This window comes from Tamandua tetradactyla, chromosome 3, assembly GCF_023851605.1.
Source record: "Tamandua tetradactyla isolate mTamTet1 chromosome 3, mTamTet1.pri, whole genome shotgun sequence".
NCBI lineage: Eukaryota > Metazoa > Chordata > Mammalia > Pilosa > Myrmecophagidae > Tamandua > Tamandua tetradactyla.
The window spans coordinates 55,582,770-55,604,611 of record NC_135329.1 but is presented as its reverse complement, the minus strand read 5'-3'; the positions used below and the strand labels follow the sequence as shown (position 1 = coordinate 55,604,611).

Sequence of the window (21,842 nt, the reverse complement as noted above, 5' to 3'; positions counted from 1 at the left end):
TGTAAACATGAGAATAATTAGATTAGTGTTGGCAACACCTTACAGACATTTTTTTGGCAGGGGGCAGGTAGCGGGGAGGTTGACAATTTTATTAGGTCAGAAATCAAGCCCTGGGCAGAAGAGATTTTTGTTTTTTATATTAGATGGGCATTTTTATATTGTCTTTCACATAATGCATTTTGACGTGAAGGATCAGCATTGTTTCTACAAATAAGTCACAAAAGTATAGATGGGTGATGATGATCTTTGTAAAGTACTTTCATTATTTTGCAAAGGGTGGTATTCCAGTTGAATTTTTTTTTGGGGGGGGGGAGGTGGGGTGGCGGGGTGCATGGTCTGGAAATCGAACCCGGGCCTCCCGCATAGAAGTTGAGCATTCTGCCTCTGAACCACCTGTGTACCCTAGTTGAATCATTTTTAACTACTGTATTTTCAAGTAATAAAATTAAAAGATATAAGGGAAGAAAATGCTTTTATCCCAAGTTGGAAAAATCTTTCACCCTATCTTGTTTTGTTTTGTTAATGAAGCTGCTCATAAGCAAACAATTTTTATAAACTAGTTTTTAAAGTACCCAATACAAGATAGTGGTTTTGGTTTGTCAGTTTGGTCTTAAAAGAAGACTCCCAAGATTTATCTGGTTCTAACCAAGAGCTAGCAACATAATATAAAAAATGTTAATGAGTTATATACTTGATGGATATTTTCAACATCATGCCTTTTTTCCCCCTCAGAAACGATAGATAATTCCCAAGGAGCTTACCAAGAAGCATTTGATATAAGCAAGAAAGAGATGCAACCCACACACCCAATCCGCCTGGGGCTGGCTCTTAACTTTTCTGTATTTTACTATGAGATCCTTAATAACCCAGAGCTTGCCTGTACACTGGCTAAAACGGTAAGATGTAAAGAGGAAAATACCCTCGATCTTTAAGGTTATTTGAGATAGCAAGTATTTAATTATTAGGAATGTCTAGGGATAATTTCTATTATATTTGTTTGGATATCTCTTCCTTTACTGCCAAGACTACCTGTCCCTTCCCCTCTCCGCCCCAACTATGAGTATAAGCTGTAATATCTGACTAAAGAAGCATATTAGTTAGGGTAATTAAAGAAATATGAATAACTTAAGAAGAAAAGGTAAAAAAGATTGGAAATTAATGCCTGCCAGGCTTGATCAATACAATAGCTCCATTCCTCGAAGTGTCTTATAATGGGAAAGTTAAAGAGGAACTTTTGCAGATAAATACTAGTTCTTAAAGATAGGTATGTTAAACATGGCTACTATGCTGTGCGTCTTGTAAAAGAATCAAGAAAACTTGTTTACCAATTAAATATGTGTGGCTTTGTAAGTTTTAGATCATATTCATAAATTCTTAAACTGAGAATCTGGGAGAATGATTCTAAGTCTTTTGTTGTTCATTGATAGAATGTGAGGTGGGAGTTCACCTGTTTTATAAAAATGAATGTAGTGTTTATAGATTAATCATGGATATTAATATTTAACAGGCTTTTGATGAGGCTATTGCAGAACTTGATACACTGAATGAAGACTCATACAAAGACAGCACCCTCATCATGCAGTTGCTTAGAGACAACCTAACAGTGAGTTGTTCATTCATTTAATTTTACTTCCTTCTCAGAAATAAATGTATTTACATTTAATTTACAGGTCCCACCTCACCCCCGATCTTTTGGGGCAGTTGTATAGAAACTACTCTTTCTTTTTAAAAAAAAATATATATATAGATATATAAATAAAAGTATTTATTATTTAATACTTTTTTTCATAAGCCAGTTGTTCTTTTGTACCTGCCAAGGCTTTCCATTTATTTATTCATTCATTTTTTTGATTTTCAATTTTGAATAGGCATTTTACTGGACATTCCTGAGAAGGTACTAAAATTGCCAGCCCACAGAATATTAACATCACTGATTATTTCATTGGGGTGGAAATGTTGATGAATTATGTGACTATAGAGAGATTATTTAGTCTGCGTATTTTCTTGTGGATAAATTAGCTAAACAACTTAAGGACTATGTAGGTATCTAAGCTTTCCTAAATTTGCCTGAAATGCCAAAATTTACTCTGAATTGTGCTTAATGTTCTATGGGAATTTGATAGGGAGTAAACCTGTACCTAAACCTCCTCACTTATGTTTGTAGCTGCTTCTAGGTCAAAACTTCTGCTTTTTTATTTATTTGTTTGTTATTGTAGTTTGTGGGTTTTTTTGTTGTCGTTTTTCTGCTACTTAGGCAGATGATGAAGGATGTAAGAAAAAAATAATGTGTCTTGAGCTTCACTTTATTTTCCTTTATAGGTGCAAGTAAAATGTTAGACTTAACAGAATGTAAAAGAAAGGAAATACTTTTTATTTTTGGGGGCATGGTCAGGCTCCAGAAATTGAACCTGGGTCTCCAGCATGGCAGGCGAGAATTCTACCACTGAGCCAACATTGCACCACCTGAAATACATTTTTTTAAAAATTTTTATTAATAAAACCAAAATACATACACGAACATTCTTAATATATGAACATTCCATACTTGATGTGCAATCAGTGGCTCACAGTATCATCACATAGTTGTATATTCATCACCATGATCATTTCTCAGAACATTTACAGCACTCCAGAAAAAGAAATAAAAGGAAAAAAAGAAAAAACTCATGCATACCATACCCCTTACCTCTCTTTCTCATTGACCACTAGTACGAAATACATTTTCTTAATGTAAATATTCTTGCCCCCAGTTTGGTACCTTTGCTAGCTATAATTTTTTTATATATTAGCACCATGTCTGTTCAATGCTGCAAATATCCACTGAGAGGGAAAATTGTGAAGACACCACATTCCCAGCCAGGAGAAATTCCTGTTGTTGTAAGGTAACAATGATCAGGAAAAAAAATCATACTGAGCTATTATATCTTCCCAGATATACCTTGGAGTTAACTATCTTTCATTGCCTGCTAAAATTGTTTTGATGTGTTTTTCAATGATTTCTTAAAGTACATTAACAATAACAACTTAAAGATTATGTAGGATTCTAATTTTCCTAAAACTGCCGGTAATATCTTGGCATTGTTCTGATAAAAATGCATTTTTTGAACTGTTGATTCTCTTCAGTAAATACTGACTATCCTTTTTTTCACTTCATTATCCTACAATTTCAGAAATTGTTTTAAAAATCAATTTTACGAATTTTAGCATCTGCCTGAATGCAGTAACCGTTTCTGTACATATACATGCACACATGCTGCTTCCCTGAAACTTCATCACCCAGTCCTTTTTAGCTCTTGGTATCAACACAAAATGAACCTACTTCTTTTTTAATATATGACAGCCTTCCCATATTTGGAAACAGTTACCCTGACATAGGTTTTCTCCTCGATTTAAAAAGTTTTTGGCCTTATTAGTCTCATAAATTATATTTCTATAGTACTTATACAAAGAGTATTGGATTTCTCTAGGAGTGGAGAGCATTAAATTCTTAAGTCACCTTGTTTATTCTAAAATTACAGTACTTTTTAAGTAAAAAGAGTAAGTTGTAAAAATGTACCCAAATATATATGTGTGTGTCGTTTTGTAAGTGCATAGTGATGAAAGGTCTACAAGGATACATTCTCTGAGGGGTGACAACATTTGGGGTTTCAAGAGAGATAACTTTAACTCAGCCATAATCTGTCTTTTGCGTGAATAAAAGAGTTAAATCTTGATTAATGAATGATAGGACTTGATGTAATTGTCTAATCTAGAAATAGTAATTCAGTTTAATTCCTTTTTTCTAGTTATGGACATCAGACAGTGCAGGAGAAGAATGTGATGCAGCAGAAGGGGCAGAAAACTAAATGCATACAGGGTGTCATCCATCTTCCCCTCGAGAAACCTTTTTACACATCTCCATTCCTTATTCCACTTGGATTTCGTATAGCAGAGAAACCCATTCATGTGTATGGAATCAACTGTTTATAGTCTTTTCACACTGCAGCTTTGGGAAAACTCCATTCCTTGATTTGTGTTTGTCTTGGCCTTCCTGGTGTGCAGTACTGCTGTAGAAAAGTATTAATAGCTTCATTTCATATAAACATAAGTAACTTCCAGACACTTATGTAGAGGACTGAAATGTATCTGGTATTTAAGTAATCTGAACCAGTTCTGCAAGTGACTGTGTTTTGTATTACTGTGAAGATATAAAAATGTAGTTAATTACAATTAAAGAGTATTCTACATAACTTCTTAATTTCTACATTCTCTCCCTTACTTTTCTTCAGAGATTTCCTTTCAATAAGCAACTTTTCCAATTCTTAATGTATTCCTGTTCCTTTTTAGTAGGAATCCAGAAGTATTAGATTGAATGGAAAAGCATTTGACATTTCTGGGCTGTGGGGGTCACAAATTGAAATACTTCCTACATAATATAGTATGGAGGTGGTATATCTGTGACACCAGGGAGTTTCCTTATTCACACTTCATATGCTGCTGTTTAAGTTGATAACTTCCCTTCCCAATAAAAATTCACTTAGAATCCTGCCTTTGTAGTTCTGGTATTCACTTTACTATATAATAGAAGTAGCATGTTGCTGCCAGAATACAAGCATTGCTTTTGGCAAATTAAAGTGCATGTCATTTCTTGATACACTAGAAAGGGGATATAAATTAAAGTACGTAAGTCCAAGTCTAAAACTTCAGTACTTTTCCATGCAGATTTGTGCACATGTGAGAGGGGATCCACTTTGTCTAGTGATTGTTGTTTAGAGAGTTGGACCACTATTGTGTGTTGCTAATCATTGACTGTAGTCCCAAAAGAGCCTTGTGAAATATGTTATGCCGTATGTAACAGCAGAGTAACATAAAATAAAATTACATTTTATAAACCATTTACTATGGCGTTGTAACAATTGCCTACCCATATTTTAAGGGACAGTAGAATTGATTACTATCTGAAGTTCATTAACAGTTCCCTTTATCTTCTGTAAAATGTAGTGTGATACCTGCATATATGCATTGTGATATACTTGTCTAGGGATGCCTGGAAATGTATAAAATTGGGACTACATTTCTTAAAGTGTTTTACCATAGATCAATCTTAAGGGCCATCTCTTCCTCAGATGTAAATGATACCTGGTTAAGTGTTATATGGAATAAAGTGGACATTTTAAAACTAGCAAAGCTAACTATGTGATTGTGAGTGCCTTGGCTGGTATTAGGATTCTGCTTCACTGAATATTCCAGACAGAATGTAAGAGTTCAAAAGTACCGTATTTGCTTAGTTTTCAAATAATCTCCTTTAAAAATATTCAGTTGTATCATTAGTGAGTTCCAAATCACTTTGGTTTTATATTGCAGTGTCTATTTTACTAACCAATCTTAGGCATCCACTTGAGAGGAGATCTCTTATCTCTTAAAATGAATATGAAACAAGGCTTCTTTGGGCTTTTTTTCTGAGGGGAAAAAGGGCAGAATTGAATAGCCCTTGGAGTAATACTTATTTAAATAAAACCATATCAGTTTAATAAGACTTAAGTTTCCAAAAATTTAAATAAAAAAGACTGCTTTTTAAAAAAAAATTTTTATTAATTAAAAAAATATATTACAAGAAAGAAACAAACATTCTTAATATATGATCATTCTATTCCGCGTATATAATCAGTAATTCACACTATCATCACATCGTTGCATATTCATCATCATGATAATTTCTTAGAACATTTGCATCAATTCAGAAAAAGAAATAAAAAGACAACAGAAAAATAAAACCGAAACAGAAAAAAAAATTATACATACCATACCCCTTACCCCTTCCTTTCATTGATCACTAGCATTTCAAACAAAATTTATTTTAACATTTGTTCCCCCTATCATTTATTTTTATTCCGTATTTCTACTTGTCTGTTGACAAGATAGATAAAAGGAGCGTCAGACATAAGATTTTCACAATCACACAGTAACATTGTTAAAGCTATATCATTATACAATCATCATCAAGAGACATGGCTACTGGAACACAGCTCTACATTTTCAGGCAGTTCCCTCCAGCCTCTCCATCACATCTTGGATAACAAGGTGATATCTACTTAATGCATAAGAATAACCTCCAGGATAACCTTTCAACTCTGTTTGGAATCTCTCAGCCATTGACACTTTGTCTCATTTCACTCTTCCCCCTTTTGGTCAAGAAGGTTTTCTCAATCCCTTGATGCTGAGTCTTAGCTCATTCCAGGATTTCTGTCCCACCTTGCCAGGAAGGTCCACACCCCTGGAAGTCATGTCCCACATAGATGGGAAGGGTGGTGAGTTTGCTTGTTGTGTTGGCTGGAGAGAGGTCACATCTGAGCAACAAAAGATGTTCTCTTGGGGGGTGACTCTTAGGCCTAATTTTAAGTAGGCTTGACCTATCCTTTGTGGGGTCAAGTTTCATATGAACAAAACCGAAGACTGGGGGCTCAGTCTATAGCTTTGGTTGTCCACACTGCTTGTGAGAATATCGAGAATTCAACTTGGGGAGGTTGAATTTTCCCCGTTCTCACCATTCCCCAAAGGGGACTTTGCAAATACAAAAATACTGCTTTTTAATAATGATAAGAGCATTTAAACTGGGAGGAAAACGTTATCATGTTTAGAAAACAATAAAATGGTAAGTACTGAATAATGTAATCATTAACCTTATGGGTTACCAAAGTAGCCTTTTTAAAGAGATTATTCTCAGCATGTAGTCCCAAATTTAAATGTTCCTGAGAACTCACTCAGGGAAAAGGGGGTAAGTAAATAAAGAGTGGGTTTTGTCTGTTTCTGTTTTTTGGTGGGATGGTAGGGAAGTTAAAGCCATTTTTGAGTTTTCTCTTTAACTTTTTAAGATTAGTTTCTGAAATAGTTCAGAAGTTTAAAATGTCATTCCTATTTTGTAGTTAGAACTTATTTGGCAGTTTTTTCTTTGAAGTGACATTAGGTTTTAATAGAATTTGGGGGAGAATGCAATCTTCCCTAACTACCTACCAAAATAGAAGCATTTTATTTTCTGATGTTTGCTTACATAAATGTTAATTGATACATACTAGAACTAAACCTCATCCTTTCATGGCTTAGGAAGACTTTAGTTTTAAACTGACAAAGGCAATTATTCTGAGTGTTTTATTTTGGTATTTATCTTACCTATTTCCCCATGTGTAATTTGTGTTTAATGACCTTTGCCTTATCTAGAAATTGGTATTACTTAGCTAAGGAAGAGTTTCCATCTGTGTGTATATCATGTCATGTATATTACTATTCAGTTTTGAGGACATTGCAATTAAGTATTGATATAAACCACCTTTACAATACCCTTTTATGATCCATGCACTAGATGCTTAAGCAACCTGCAGTACCTGAAGATGAGAAGATCATTATGAAATCCAGTTTGGGGCAGACTTGCAGTTTAATACCTAACCACACTTTAGTTACAAATGACTGTGCCTTCAGAGCAGTGCTTTATAGGGGATTTAATAATAAATAACCAGGAAAAGAAGCTTAAAATTTCCCCATCTTTAGTTTAAAAATTATCTCACCTAGAACATGTCCATTAATGGTTCGGCTCTTTCATGGAACTAACCCTGATTGAATTCATTCTGGTGCTTGGCCATGTGCTATGCACTTCATAAGGTGCATAATCTTTTCAACTGCCCTGCCAGGTAGATTTCTCTTTGAGTGATAGGACATCTGATCTAAAAAAAAAATAGAAAAGTTATTTGCCCAAAGTTGTATATCTTAAGTGGCAGACTTAGAGTTTAAATTCTGATGCCATCCCAAGTTCATTTCTATGCCACTGTTGCCAACACCTTAATAGGGCAAATAGGATTATTTTTTTTTTCTACTAACTAACAATGATAGGAGCTTTTTCTTTTTTTCAACTTTCCCCTTAGTCTGACACTTTTCCCCTTTGGAGAAAACTTCAAAGAAGAGAAGCCCAAAGACTACTGCAGAACATCGTTAGACTTAAACTGTTGTCTTACAGTTATGGAAACAAGTCCAAAAAACTAGAGATGAACTGAATTTTCCAAGGTTCTGATAACTAGCTAATATTAGGTCTGAAACTAGACAGCCAGGTGCAAATAATTCAAATTCTCCAAAATTATGTACTGGTTAATTTGAAAATAATTTTTAATTAAAATTTCTTTATTTTTGCCATGAAGGTTTAGGAAATGAAGGTTTTAGTTCATACTCCCCTAGTAAGTTTTTTAAAAGGTAAGTCCTGGGCAGTGCAATGGCAGTTTATTGGCAGAATTTTTGCCTGCCATGCTGGAGAGCCGGGTTCAATTCCCAGTGCCTGCCATTGGGGGAAAAAAAAATGTTTAAGGCCAAAGGCTGTAAGGAGAATAAGTGTTTCTCACCCAACATTGTCAAATTTATAGTTCGAATATATTATTTCATGTGCTTTATACTGAAGACCCTTGTATGAGCAACGTGAATCCTGTATTCAATGCTTAATTTCAGTATAATAAGAGACCATCAGCCAGGGTTCTTGTCCAAGCTTCCTACTAACTGGTAACAGTATTTGATCTTGGGCCAGCCCATCAGCAGCCTGATTTTCCCATCTTTATTAACAGTGCTTAAGAGGCACTGTTTTTAAGCATCTTCACAAATAAAACCCGGTTTCATAAATTTTGAAGTAGGATCTCTCCACTTAAAAGGGGAAGTTGAGGCACAGAAGTTAGTGACTTGATTGAGTCTCATAGCTAAGTAGAGCCAGCATCTGAATCTGGACAAACCTACTTTGAAGTTGATAGTTTTATTATGGTGGTAGGTCTGTTCCCTCTTTTTGGAGATTGAAGTTAGTAATACTAAACTAGTGCTTTTTAAACTAGGTCATGACCAGTTAGTGGATAGCAGGAACTTGATGGGTCACAGACAGCTTTGCTTTTTAATGAAGTAGAATGGGAATTTTGTGAAGCCAGCTTCAGTTTGTATGAATTTATGTAAACGATGGGTTAAATCATTTGGCTATGAATCAAATGAGTTCAAAAGCCACCACCACTAGATGGTCTTGAAGGTTTCTTTGCAATTCATATCCTAGAACTATTAAGTTGGTTAGAATTTTACATTTCTAAATAATTTTAGAAGTTTCTGGTTTTTTACTATAATTTTACTGAGATACATTCAACAACAGAATCCATCCAAAGTATACACTCAGTGGCTTACAATATCACATAGCTATGCATTCATCACCAAAATCAATTTTAGAGCATTTTCACTCCAAAAAAAGAAAAATATAAAACTCAAAACATCCAATACCCCTTATTCCCCTCTAGTGCTGACATGGTACTTCTGTTACTGTTAATGAAAGAATATTAAGATATTACGGTCCGCTGTAATCCATAGTTTGCAATAGGTACAATTTTTTCCAATATACTATTCTGTTACTGACTCCTTGTTATAGTGTCATACATTTGTTTTAGTTCACGAAAGAACTTATTTATGTTTGTGCAGTTAATCACGGTCATTGTCCACCACAAAGTTCACTGTATTACACGTTCCCATGTTTTAACCACCACCTTACATTCTGGTGACTCTAAACTTCCCCTTTCCACCACATTTACCCACAATTCAGCACTCTAATTATACTCACAAAAGCTTGCTACCATCACCTCTATTCATTTCCAAACATTTAAGTTCAACCTAGTTAAAAATTCTGCACATATGAAACAACCACTCTCCATTGTCTAGACATCTCATGTCTCCTGGTAACCCATATTCTAGATTTTATGTTTGAGTTTACATATAATTAGTTTGTATTACTGAGTTCATACAATATTTGTCTTTTTATGTCTGACTCATTTCCCTCAACATAAATGTCCTCAAGGTTCGTATTGGGTGCTTTCATTCTTACTGCTGAATAATACTCCATCGTATATACATATACCACATTTTGTTTATCCATTCATCTATTGATGGACACTTGGGTTGTTTCTGTCTGCTGCTGTAAACATCAGTGTGCAAATATCTGTTCACACCCCTGCTTTCATATTTTCTGGGCATATACAACTGGAATTGCCGGGTCATACAACTATAGTTAGCTTTCCAGAGGTTTTTAATGCATGACATTGTTGAATCCCTTCCATTTACAGCATTGTAACAATGGGAAAATTACAATGTGCTGAGCAATGCCCTTTAGAAAAAAAGGGAAGACTCCCTATTTTAAGGGTGATATTTTTATTAATACAGTGCCCAAGGGATTATGCACAGATAAATTCTTTTCTTTCTCAGACAATATTTCTGCAGCATTTCACAGCTTTGACCTAAGACTCCCGTGGAAGTGCTTAAACCCCAGAAATCATGGCAGAGTCATGATTAATTCATCTAGCAAAAGGGGGCTTATTAAGGGTTTTCATGGGACATGGATTAACTGGGTTTGAAGGTAGGTTTGAACACCAAGTAAAAATCAAACAGTACACTCGTCCTTACTACTAGTACATTTCAGGCGCCTCTTTAAGCTGAAATATAGCTCTTATCAGGAATTTCTGGGATTTTTACTCAAAGTAAAAAGGATGGGTAATATAATTTGAGCCAAAGATTTTAGGAATTTCCCTCATGATTCAGAAAGGTAAAAGTGCATACTATTGACTGTCCTTTGAAGTGCTAGGCAATTCAGGCTGGTTCCTGATTTCTTCATTTCTTTCGGGGCATTTGCTTTGTACTTGCTCATGATACAAGGCTCCTGAGGATAGTAACTTCCACTGTCAGGCTTTTTAGAAATGCCCTGTGTTGGTTAGTTTCTAATAAAAATTTGCTCAGGTATACAAAAAATATGCCCTTTTGCTTTCTGTGACAATTTGATAACTTGATGACACTAGGTGACATTGTTGAAAATGAAAGTTTTCATAAAGGTCAACAGAAATTCAACTTACAGTATAGCATGGTTTTCCCTCTACTACCTGAGAAATAGGGGAGTTATACCCACTTATTGAGGTTTCAGGTTAATGTACCTACATCTGTGGTTGTGTATACTGGAGTTGGCACTCACTGCAAAAAAAAACCCTGCCACTCATCTTGTGGGCTCCACTTCCTCCTGCCTTGAATAACTTCGAGCCTTGAAGAAAGCTAGACTGCTTGTTTCTCAACTTCTGCTGACATTATTGGGTTATTTTTTGTTTTGGTTTTTAACTCATGTGAAATTAGAACTGAGCATTCTTTCTCCATTTTGCCCTCTGGGACTTTAGACGTGGCCATGTGTTTCAGTCATCTCCCTGAGATGTCACCTATTCTCTGAAACTTGGTAAGAACCTTGGAAGAGTCACTAGAATTTCTGAAGCACACTGTTCCAAGACTAGTGCTAAATCACTGCTTTGGAGCTAGGAAATTAAATGGGCCAGACTCTTCCCCCTATGCATAACATGAAAATGTGTAACTTAGTGGAAAGAGAACCAACCTAAAAGAAAGATCTGACTTATATGTTCATTAATACATTCACTCGTTAAATGTGTTGAGTACCTGTTATGAGCCAGACTATACTAGGGGTTAGAATTTTCAACTTCACAGCTTTACAACTGTGGCCTTGATTGCTGAGCTTAAGTTTTCTTACCTATGGATGGTAGGTAACTTCTGCCTATGAACCAAGGTTTGAAAGTATTTCCAAGAGTAAAGGGTTGTTATGGAATATATGCATGTGGAAGACTTGAGTGGAAAAGTGAGTAACAGGACAGCCTAATTTTGGAACTGAAAAAGTTTTCTGAAACCCAATCATGTGAATAAGAAAATCAGCCATGCTTTCAGCAGACCTATTGCCCCAGATTTTCAAGGACATAGACACAGAAAGAAAATGACAGTGTAACTCGGGAATGCAAAGTTTAAAAAAAAAAGAAAAGAAACTGATTAAGTAATAGTTTTGTTTCTAATTAGTGTTCTCTGATGGAGTAAAATGGAGAAAGGTCATCCTGTTGAAGTAAGAAAGTAAGTGAAGAAATACTAAGATACAGAGAAAAGTACCAAGAAGAAATGCTTTTGTGTCTCTTTGGTCGAGAATTAACTATTTGTAAGTCTGCTGCTTTGAAGCTGTTATGTACCTCAGAAAAGCCCATGTTCTTTTAATTCGTTCCTGTGGGTGGGACCTTTTAATTAGGTTGCTTCAATTGAGACGTGACCCACCCATTTCGAGGGCTCTTAATCCTTGACTGGAGTCCTTTATAAGAGGGTGAACGGCAGAAAAAGCTGAAAGAGAAAGGCCCCGGAGATGTTGATGAGAACCTGCCAAAGCTCAGAGAGGCGTCCACCTGACCCAGGGGCTGAAAGCAATGAAATTTGGGAGTGAAGGACCAGCAGATGCAGGCCATGTGCCTTACTGTCTAACAGACAAACCCTGGATGCCTGTGGCCTTTCTTCAGAAAAGGTATCGTCCTTTTGATGCCTTAATTAGGACATTTTCATGGCCTTAGAACTGTATATTTGTAAACTAATGCCCAGTGTAAAAGCCAACCCATTTCTGGTATATTGCATTACAGCAGCTTTAGCAACCTGAAATAGTAAGTGATTGCTAACACTTCAAGGCCATCCTTGGAGCATCACAGTCACCTGGAGGATTTGCTAAAATACACACCCATAATTTCTGATTCGGTGAGTCTGAAGTAGGGCCTGATAGGTTATTTGCATTTCTAACAAATTTCCAGCTGCTGCTGGTCAGAACAGGGTACATGAGAGAACCATTGCTTTAAGGAAACCTGAATAAGGAAGGAAAAAGTAAAGATCAAGTGAGTTTCACAGCTAGGTAGTAAAAATAAGTCAGTAAAGATTTTGGAGTTCTGCACATCAGAAATTTATGCCCACTTGAAGCTAATGAATGAGAAGGCTTCCCCCTTACCAACTGAAGTTAATTGGGTTACATATGTAAAACATAGCTCAGGGGCTCACATTTGTTTCTGTCTCAGCCTCTTTTAGGTATTGCCTATGTTAACTGTTTTCTACTGAAATTAAAAATACAGTTTTACCCCAATCCTGACCAGGCAGATTCCATGATTTGACAAGATGCCATTTGAGTTGAAGGACTGATCCTTAGGGTCTCGGTACAGAGGTTGTGTATGAAGTTAATAGGTGGATGTGAGGTCAGAGATCTGTGTTCAGTCTTAATGGGAGGCAGAAAGCCAGAGATATATCTCAACCATGGGCAGGAGGCACAGAAATGTTTGGGCATCGTGTGAGCTGATGAATAGTTATAAAGGTCGTGTGGGTCAAACTGAGGGCCCAAAATTTCTGTTTCAAGTTAGAGCATTTGAATTCATTCTCTATCCCTATTCACCAATCTCTCCACTTCCTAAATTGTTGGTTTAAGGCAAAAATAGAATACAAACGAGCTCCCTTTCTTTTTTCAAGATTGAAATAGAATAAATGATAAAGGAGTTTAGTATTGTGTTGTGTCGACATATATTTCATTTGCCTTAAAAGGGCATAGAAAAGGATCAGAAAGCTTTATCAAGCCAAACTGCAAGGATTCCTTGTAGAGTGACATATTTCAGGAAGTTTTGTTTAAATTTCTAATAGATCAAATAATTATAAGGAGAGAGAAGCAATATTCAACAAGCCTTTGTGGTCACCTTGCATATTTCCAATCCTGTATTTGGAAACAGTTCATATCACACACCAGCTCAAATTCAGTAAGTGAATAAAAGGTACAATATATAAAGAGAAATGTCTGGGCTTAGAGATGAGAGAGGAGTATAACATGGATAAGTGTGGGCGAGGTAGGATGACCCAAATACTTTAGTATGTTGTACAGAAGTATTTTTTATTTTTTTGTTTTTGTTTTTTTTTTTCTTTTTTTTTTTTACCACCTAATAAGGAAAGTTCTGAAGTAATGCCAAATTCCTATGAAAAGAGCATGGAAAGTGATGTCAGATGTCTCTGGATTTGAATCTCTATCACTTAGTTGTGTGACCTTGAACCTAATCTGTAAAACAGAGATAATGTTTAGTTCAAATGATTGTTAGAGGTTTATGTGATTTAGTTTATGTGTTCTCCATTCAACAAATTTTTGGTTATCTACTATATGCCAGGCATTATGCTAAATGAACAAAATAGACAAGGACCTGGTGCCTGGCATGCAGTAGGAACTCAGTAGATACCTCCTAAACATACCTTGATTCAAGCTTCTATATCATTTTGTCTTAATTCCTTATTAAGAAATAATTTTCTTTTCTCTCTATTGAAGTATTTTAGAGCAATTAATAGGCATGTCTTTTCATATACTTTAATGTACATCTCAAGAAATTTCCTTTCATAATAAGTCTTATCACACCTAACAGTTGCATTCATTCTTTGTTATTATTTATTAGTCAACTCATAATCAAATTTCCCCAATGATATAAAATATATTTTTGGCTTGTTGGAATCAGGATTCAAAAAATGTCCATATGTTGCATTTGTTTACAATGTCTCCTAAGACTCTTAATCTACAGTGTCCTCTTTTTGTAGGATAGATGTCTTGTTGCAGAAGCAGGGTTCTTTTAGAAGTCAGTATTTTTAAGAGATGTACAAAATGGCAGTGATTAACTCTATCTGGGGCCAATGGGCAAGGGGGCCATATTGGGGGGGGGGGGTAGGGGCGGGAGCACCGTCCCAGGTTGGACCTTCCCTTCAGATTTGTCTTTTGTTTCCTTGTGGTTTTATTTAACTAGCTCCTCAATTCTCCATATTTTCTATTAATGGAACTTAGCTCAAGAGGTTTTATTTGACTCCTCTTCAACTTTTCTGGCAAGAAATCTTTACAGGTTGTACTGTATGCTTCCAATTACATCACATCAAGTCATGCCAAAATATCTTATAAATATATTCCCTATGACCAGAATGTTCTTTACCTTACTGCCTAGAAAATTTCTATTCATCCTTCAAAACCTTGTTTCATTGACGTGAACATTTAGCATTATGTAGCCAGTCATACTTAAACAAGTATTGTCACCAAGAGGCAAAACCATCTAGTTAGATAATCTTAAAGTTTTGAGAGATGGATATGAATAGAGAGGTAAACATCATGTGTTATGGCACACGGAGAACAGCCACTCAGTTCAGGGCTGGCTAGTGTTGTCAGTGAGGACTTCCTGGAAATGATGTTCCAGTTGAATGCTGAAAGATGAGTAGGAATTTTCCCATCAAAGAAGTGGAGAGGAGGGAGAATTTTATAGATCTGTGCAAAGGTACAGAGACATGAGACTGCAGGGAACCACTGACTGTTATTATTGTTGGAGGGGTACAAGTGAAACGCAAAGTGGTGAAAAGATAGAGACCAAATTGTGAAGAGTTCTCTGACAGCAAAGAAGCAGGAAATGTATCCAATGGATGATGGAATGCAAATATTGGCATTCGACCACAGATAAGAATTGATGAGTTCTGTCTTTCAGAAAGATAACTTTGATGGAGTATGAAGGATGGGCTGGATCAACCCATACTGGAGGCAAGAAAACCAGTTAGGGTGTGCTGGTTCGAAGCTATTATGTACCCCAGAAAAGCCATGTCCTTTAATCCTCATTCAATATTGCTGGGTGGAATCTTTCTTATTGTTTCCATGAAAATATGACCCACCCAATTGTGGATGGTAACTTTTGATTAGATGGTTTCCATGGAGATGTGTCTCCACTGGAGCCCTTTAAGAGGGAGCCATTTTGGAAAAAGCTTTAAAACCAACAGAGCCAACAGAATGGACAGAGCTCTGTGGAAGCCATTGAAGAAGCCTGGAGAGAAAGCAGACATCACCATGTGCCTTTCCAGCTGAAAGAGAAATCCCAAACATCGTCAGCCTTCTTGAACCAAGGTCTCTTTCCCTGGATACCTTAAGTTGGACATTATTATAGCCTTAACTTAATTTGTACATTCTCACAGTTTTACAACTATAAACTTGCAACTTAATAAATTCTCTTTTTTAAAAAGCCGTTCCATTTCTGCTATGTCACATTCTAGCAGCTTACAAACTAGAACAGAGGGGCTACTGGGCCAGAGAAGAGAAAGGTCCAACCTGGATCAGTATTTCTGCCTCCCCTCCTCACATGACTACTCTCATTAGCCCCAGATAGGGTTAATCACTTCTATTTGGGTTTCAAACTACCTGCCACATACTTCCATCAATATAGCTATTAATAAGAATGCAAATTATTTCAAGTCTTTACACCACTAAATTGAATATTTCTTAAGAGCGGAGATTGTGATTTTCTTTTCAATATTCTCAGCAGCTAGCCCAATATTTGTATATGAAAGATGTTTAATAAATATTTCTTGATCTGAACAGCAACATCCTTGGCCAGGGATGATGCTTCAAGGAGGTAGAATGTGCCAAATAAATACACATTGATGAGAATGAGTAAGAAAAAATTGCTTAAGCCACATAGACAAAAGAAATACTTTAAGGTTCACACTTTTTATAGTCTGTCAAGTTTCTTTAAAAGCTTCTCTCTTCAAACTATGAAGATAATAAAGATTTTTCTCTCATCTCCAAGCCAGCCTGGGTTGATCTTGAAAGGAGGGCTAAACTGAAGGAGTGCATCAACCAACCCAGAGCTAATTTACAAAAACTGAAAGGTTATATTGGCTTTAGTTTGTTTGTTCTTGTTAGCTCCAGGACCTCAAGGAAGTGTCTATCATATCACTGACTAATACAAACCTAGGGAACAGACAGTCAGTGAATAAATCCCAAAGTTAATACATTAAAATATTAGAATGTATTGTATGCAGTGAAAGATTGCAAGACAAACAAAGAAACAGAAAATGATGGCCCATCCAAAGGAACAAGATAAAAATCCAGAAACCATCAATGAAAAGGACCAGACTTCATACAGAGCAGACAAAGACTTAAAAAACAGTGGTCCTCAATATGTTCAAAAAGATAAAAGGAAAATATAAAACTAAAGGATATCAGGAAAACAAGGAACAATAGGAGAAATTAAATAAAGAGATAGAAATTTTTAAAAGGAACCAAACATTCAGGAGTTGAAGAACAGAACACTAAAATGAAAAATTCCCTAGATGCTGGAAGAATAAAGAATCAGTGATCTCAAAGACATATTTCAGTACAACTGAGCCCAAAACAGGATAACCTTGAAGTTAACCAAGCCAACACACAATTGTCAAACTGTCAAATACCAAGGACAGGAAGCAAGTTCTGAAAGGTGCAAGAGAAAAGCAGTGCATAATGTACAATAAGATTAAATGCCAATTTCTCATCAGAAACCATAGAGGCAAGAAAACAATTACGAATCAAGAATTTTTTATCTGGTGAGACTATCTTTCAAAGAATAAGGGAGGTTAAAATATTACCAGATAAGGAAAACTGAGGGTGTTATTCACCACTAGACCTGCTCTCCAAGTAATGCTAAAGGGAATTATTCAGACTAGAAGGAAAGGACACCAGTGACTCAAAATAGAAAAAATAAATAAAGATCTCCAGTAAAAGTAACCACAGGGGTAATTATAGATACCAGTATTATTGTACTGTATTTTTTGGTATAGAACTCAGCATTTCATTTCTTGAAAATTCATCAAAATAATGATTTTTAAACTATTTTAAAAGCAGTGATACACATACAAGAGAAGCTTGATAAAACTATTTGTAGGTTTCTCAGCAGAAACTTGGAGGCAAGAAGGCAGTGATATTTAAGATTCTGAAAGAGAAAAACTGCCAGCCAAGAATTCTATACCTAGAAAAACTGTCCTTCAAAAAAAGGGGGAGATTAAAATATTTTCAGACAAACAGTCAATGAGAGAATTTGCTACTAAGAGAAAGGCTCCACAAGAAATACTAAAGGAGCACTACAGGCAGATAGCAAAAAATCAGAGAAGTCTGGAGAAGAGTAGAAATGAAACCTATCAATAAAGGTAAAAAGAGAAAAAACTAGATATGACATATAAAATACAAAAGACAAAATGGTAGAAGAAAGTACTGCCTTTACAGTAATAACATTACATGTGAATGGATTAAAGTCCCCAATCAAAAGATGTAGACTGGCAAAATGGATTAAAAAACAGAATCCATCAATATGCTGCCTACAGGAGACTCACTTTATCCCAAGGACAAAAATGGACTGAAACTGAAAGATTGGAAAAAGATATGTCATGCAAACAACAACCAGAAAAGAGCAGGGGTAGCTATAATAATGTCTGACAAATTAGAATTCAAGTGTAACAAAAGGGACAAAGAAGGATACTATGTGCTAAAAAAAGGGAAGAATTCAACAAGACATAACAATCACAAATATTTATGCACTGAGCCTGAGTGCTCCAAAATATATGAGGCAAACACTGAAAAGAGAAACAGACACATCTACCATAACAGTTGGAGATGTCAATTCCCTGTTCTCATCAATTTATAGAATATATAGAAAAGGGTTAAGAAGGAGACGGGAGACTTTGAATAAGATGATAAATGAACTAGACTTTACAGAACATTGCACCCCACAACAGCAGGAAACACACTTTTCTCAAGTGCTCATGGATCATTCTCAAGGATAGAGTATTTGCTGGATCACAAAGTAAATCTCAATAAATTTAAATTTTAATACAAAATACTTTCTCCTATCACAATGGGATGAAGTTGGAAATCAATAACAGGCAGGGGGCCAGAAAAATCACAAATATAACGGAGGCTAAACAACACAGAATTTTTTTAAACTATTTTTATTGAGAAATATCCACACATATACAGTCCAACCATATTATACAATCAGTAGCTTGCAATAACATCATGTAGTTGTGTATTCTTCACCATGATCATTTTTCGAATATTTGCATCACTCTAGAAAAAAAAAAAAAGAACTCATATAGCCCATACACCTTATTCCTTCTGCTCTTGGACCACAGTATTTCAATCTACCCAATTTTTACTCTTTATTGCCCCCTAATATTTATTTATTGTTAATCCTTTTTAAAAATATTTTTATTGATGAAACAAAACAACATACAAACACGAACATTCTTAACATATGAACATTCCATACTTGGTGCACAGTCAGTGGCTCACAATATCATCACATAGTTGTATATTCATCACCATGATAATTTCTTAGAACATTTGCATCACTTCAAAAAAAAAAGAAATAAAAAGAAAAAAGGAAAAACTCAAAGTACCATACCCCTTACCCCTCCCTCTCATTGATCACTAGTATTTCCATCTACCCAATGTATTTTAACCTTTGTTCCCCTATTTTTTTCCTATACCCCTTACCACTCCCTTTCATTGATCACTACTATTTCAATGTACTCAATTTATTTTACCATTAGTTCACTCTATTATTTATTTTTATCCATATTTTTTACTCATCTGTCCATACTGAAGATAAAAGGAGCATTAGACACAGGTTTTCACAATCACACAGTCACATTGCAAAAGCTATATCATTATGCAATCATCTTCAAGAGACATGGCTACTGGAACACAGCTCTACAGTTTCAGGCACTTCTCTCTGGCCACTCTAATGCACCATAAGCTAAAATGGGGATATCTATGAAGTGCATAAGAACAACCTCCAGGATAATCTCTTGATTCTGTTTGAAATCTCTCAGCCACTGACACTTTATTTTGTATCATTTCTCTCTTCCCACTTTGGTCAAGAAGACTTTCTTGATCCCATGATGCCACATCCCATGTTGCCAAGAAGATTTACACCCCTGGGCATCATAAACAACACATTCTTAAGCAACAAATGGGACAAGAAAGAAATTACAAGAGAAATCAGAAATATATCAAAATTTATGGGACGCAGCAAATGAAGTGCTAAGAGGAAAAATTATTACCCTAAATGCCTATATTTAAAAAGAAGAAAGAGCAAAAATCAAAGAATGAACTGTTCACCTGGAGAAACTAGAGAAAGAACATCAAACTAACCCCAAAGCAAACAAAAGAAAGATAGTGAAGATGAGAGCAGAAATAAATGAAATTCAGAACGTGAAAACAAAGAGAAAATCAACAAAACCAGAAACTGGTCCTTTGAGAAAGCTAGGTGGACCAAAAAAAAAAAGGAAGAGGGGACTATAACCACTGAACCCACAGAAATAAAGAAGGTAATCAGAGAATACTATGAGCAAACATATGCTAATAAACTAGATGATGTAGATGAATGATCAGCTTCTTACAAAGACATGAACAACCAACATTGACACAAGAAGAAATAGATGACTCAATAAATCAATCACAAGAAAAGAGATTGAATCATCAAGAAGCTCCCCCAAAAGAAAAGTCTAGATGGTTTCACATGTGAACTCTACCAAAGAGTCAAGAAAGAATTAGTACCAATCCTACACAAAGTCTTCAAAAAAATTGAAGAGGAGGGAAGGCTACCTAACTCATTCTATGAAGCCAACATCACTCTCATACCAAAGCTAGACAAAGATACTATAAGAAAAGAAAATTACAGACCAATCTCTTTAATGAGTATGGATGCAAAACTTCTCAACAAAATACTTGCAAATAGAATCCAGCAGCACAGTAAAAGAATTATATATATTCATGACCAAGTGGGATTTATTCCAGGTATGCAAGGCTGGTGCAAGATGAGAAAATCAATTAATGTGATACACCATATCAACAAATCAAAGCATAAAAACCACATGATCATCTCAATTGATGCAGTAAAGGCATTTGACAAAATTCAACATTCTTCCTTGATGGTAACATTTCAAAGGATAGGAATAGGAGGGAACATTGTCAACATAATAAAGGGAATATACGAAAAACCCATAGTTAACATCATCCTAAATGGGGAAAGACTGAAATCTTTCTCTCTAAAACAGAAACAAGACAAGGATGCCCACTGTTACCACTGTTATTCAACATTGTGCTGGAAGTTCTAGCCAGGGTAATTAGACAAGAAAAACAAATAAAAGATATTCAAATTGGAAAGGAAGAAGTAAAACTCACTGTTTGCAGATGACTATGTATAGAAAATCCCTAGAAATCTAAAGCAAAACTACTAGAGATAATTAATGAGTACAGCAAAGTGGCAGGGCACAAGATCAACACCCAAATCAGTAGTATTTCTATACACTAATGATGAAAAACCTGAGGAGGAAATGAAGAAAAGAATTCCATTTACAATAACAAACAAACAAAAAATCAAATATTTAGGAATAAATTCAGCTGAGGACACAAAAGACCTATCCACAGAAAACAAAAGAAATTTCTACAAGAAATCATGGACCTAAATAAATGGAAGGGCATACCATGTTCATGGATTGGAATACTAAATATAGTTAAGATGTCAGTTTTACTCAAATTGATTTATAGACTCAATGCAATACTGATTAAAATCCCAACAACTCACTTTGCAGAAATAAAAAAATCAATGATGAAATTTATTTGGAATGGCAGGGGGACCCAAATAACTAAAAATATTTTGAGAAAGAAAAATGAAATGGGAGGTCTCACACTACCTGACTTTAATGCGTATTACAAAGCTACAGTGGTCAAAACAGTGTGGTACTGGCATAGAGATAAGTATAATGACCAATGGCATTGAATTGAGTGTTCATAGATAGACCCTCTCATCTATTGACAATTGATCTTTGATAAGGCAGAGCAACCTCTTAGTGTTTGGAGAATTGGATATCAATATGCAAAAGAATGAAAGAGGATCTAGATCTCACACAGTACACAAAAATTAACTCACAATGGACCAAAGACCTAAACATTAGGGCTAAGACCATAAAAATTTTAGAAGGAAATGTAGGATAATATCTTATAAATCTTGTGATATGAAGTGGTTTCCTAGACCTTACACCCAAAGCATGAGCAATCATAAAATAAATAGATAGGTGGGATCTCCTCAAAATTAAATCCTTTTGTGCACCAAAGAACTTTTTCAGGAATATAAAAAGGCAGCCTATGCAATGAGAGACAATATTTGGAACAC

The 21,842-nt window shown here is 35.4% G+C and overlaps 1 protein-coding gene across 1 annotated transcript in view; it reads left to right on the top strand.

The window, feature by feature from the left end:
• YWHAQ (tyrosine 3-monooxygenase/tryptophan 5-monooxygenase activation protein theta) overlaps positions 1-4,876 on the top strand; it is a 49,895-nt gene extending 45,019 nt beyond the window's left edge. The window contains exons 4-6 of the mRNA XM_077153149.1: positions 733-896; positions 1,508-1,603; positions 3,786-4,876. Coding sequence (XP_077009264.1) covers positions 733-896; positions 1,508-1,603; positions 3,786-3,845 — 320 coding nt within the window. The 3' untranslated portion in view covers positions 3,846-4,876. The remainder of the gene's footprint in view (positions 1-732; positions 897-1,507; positions 1,604-3,785) is intronic.
• Positions 4,877-21,842: the final 16,966 nt, after the last annotated feature.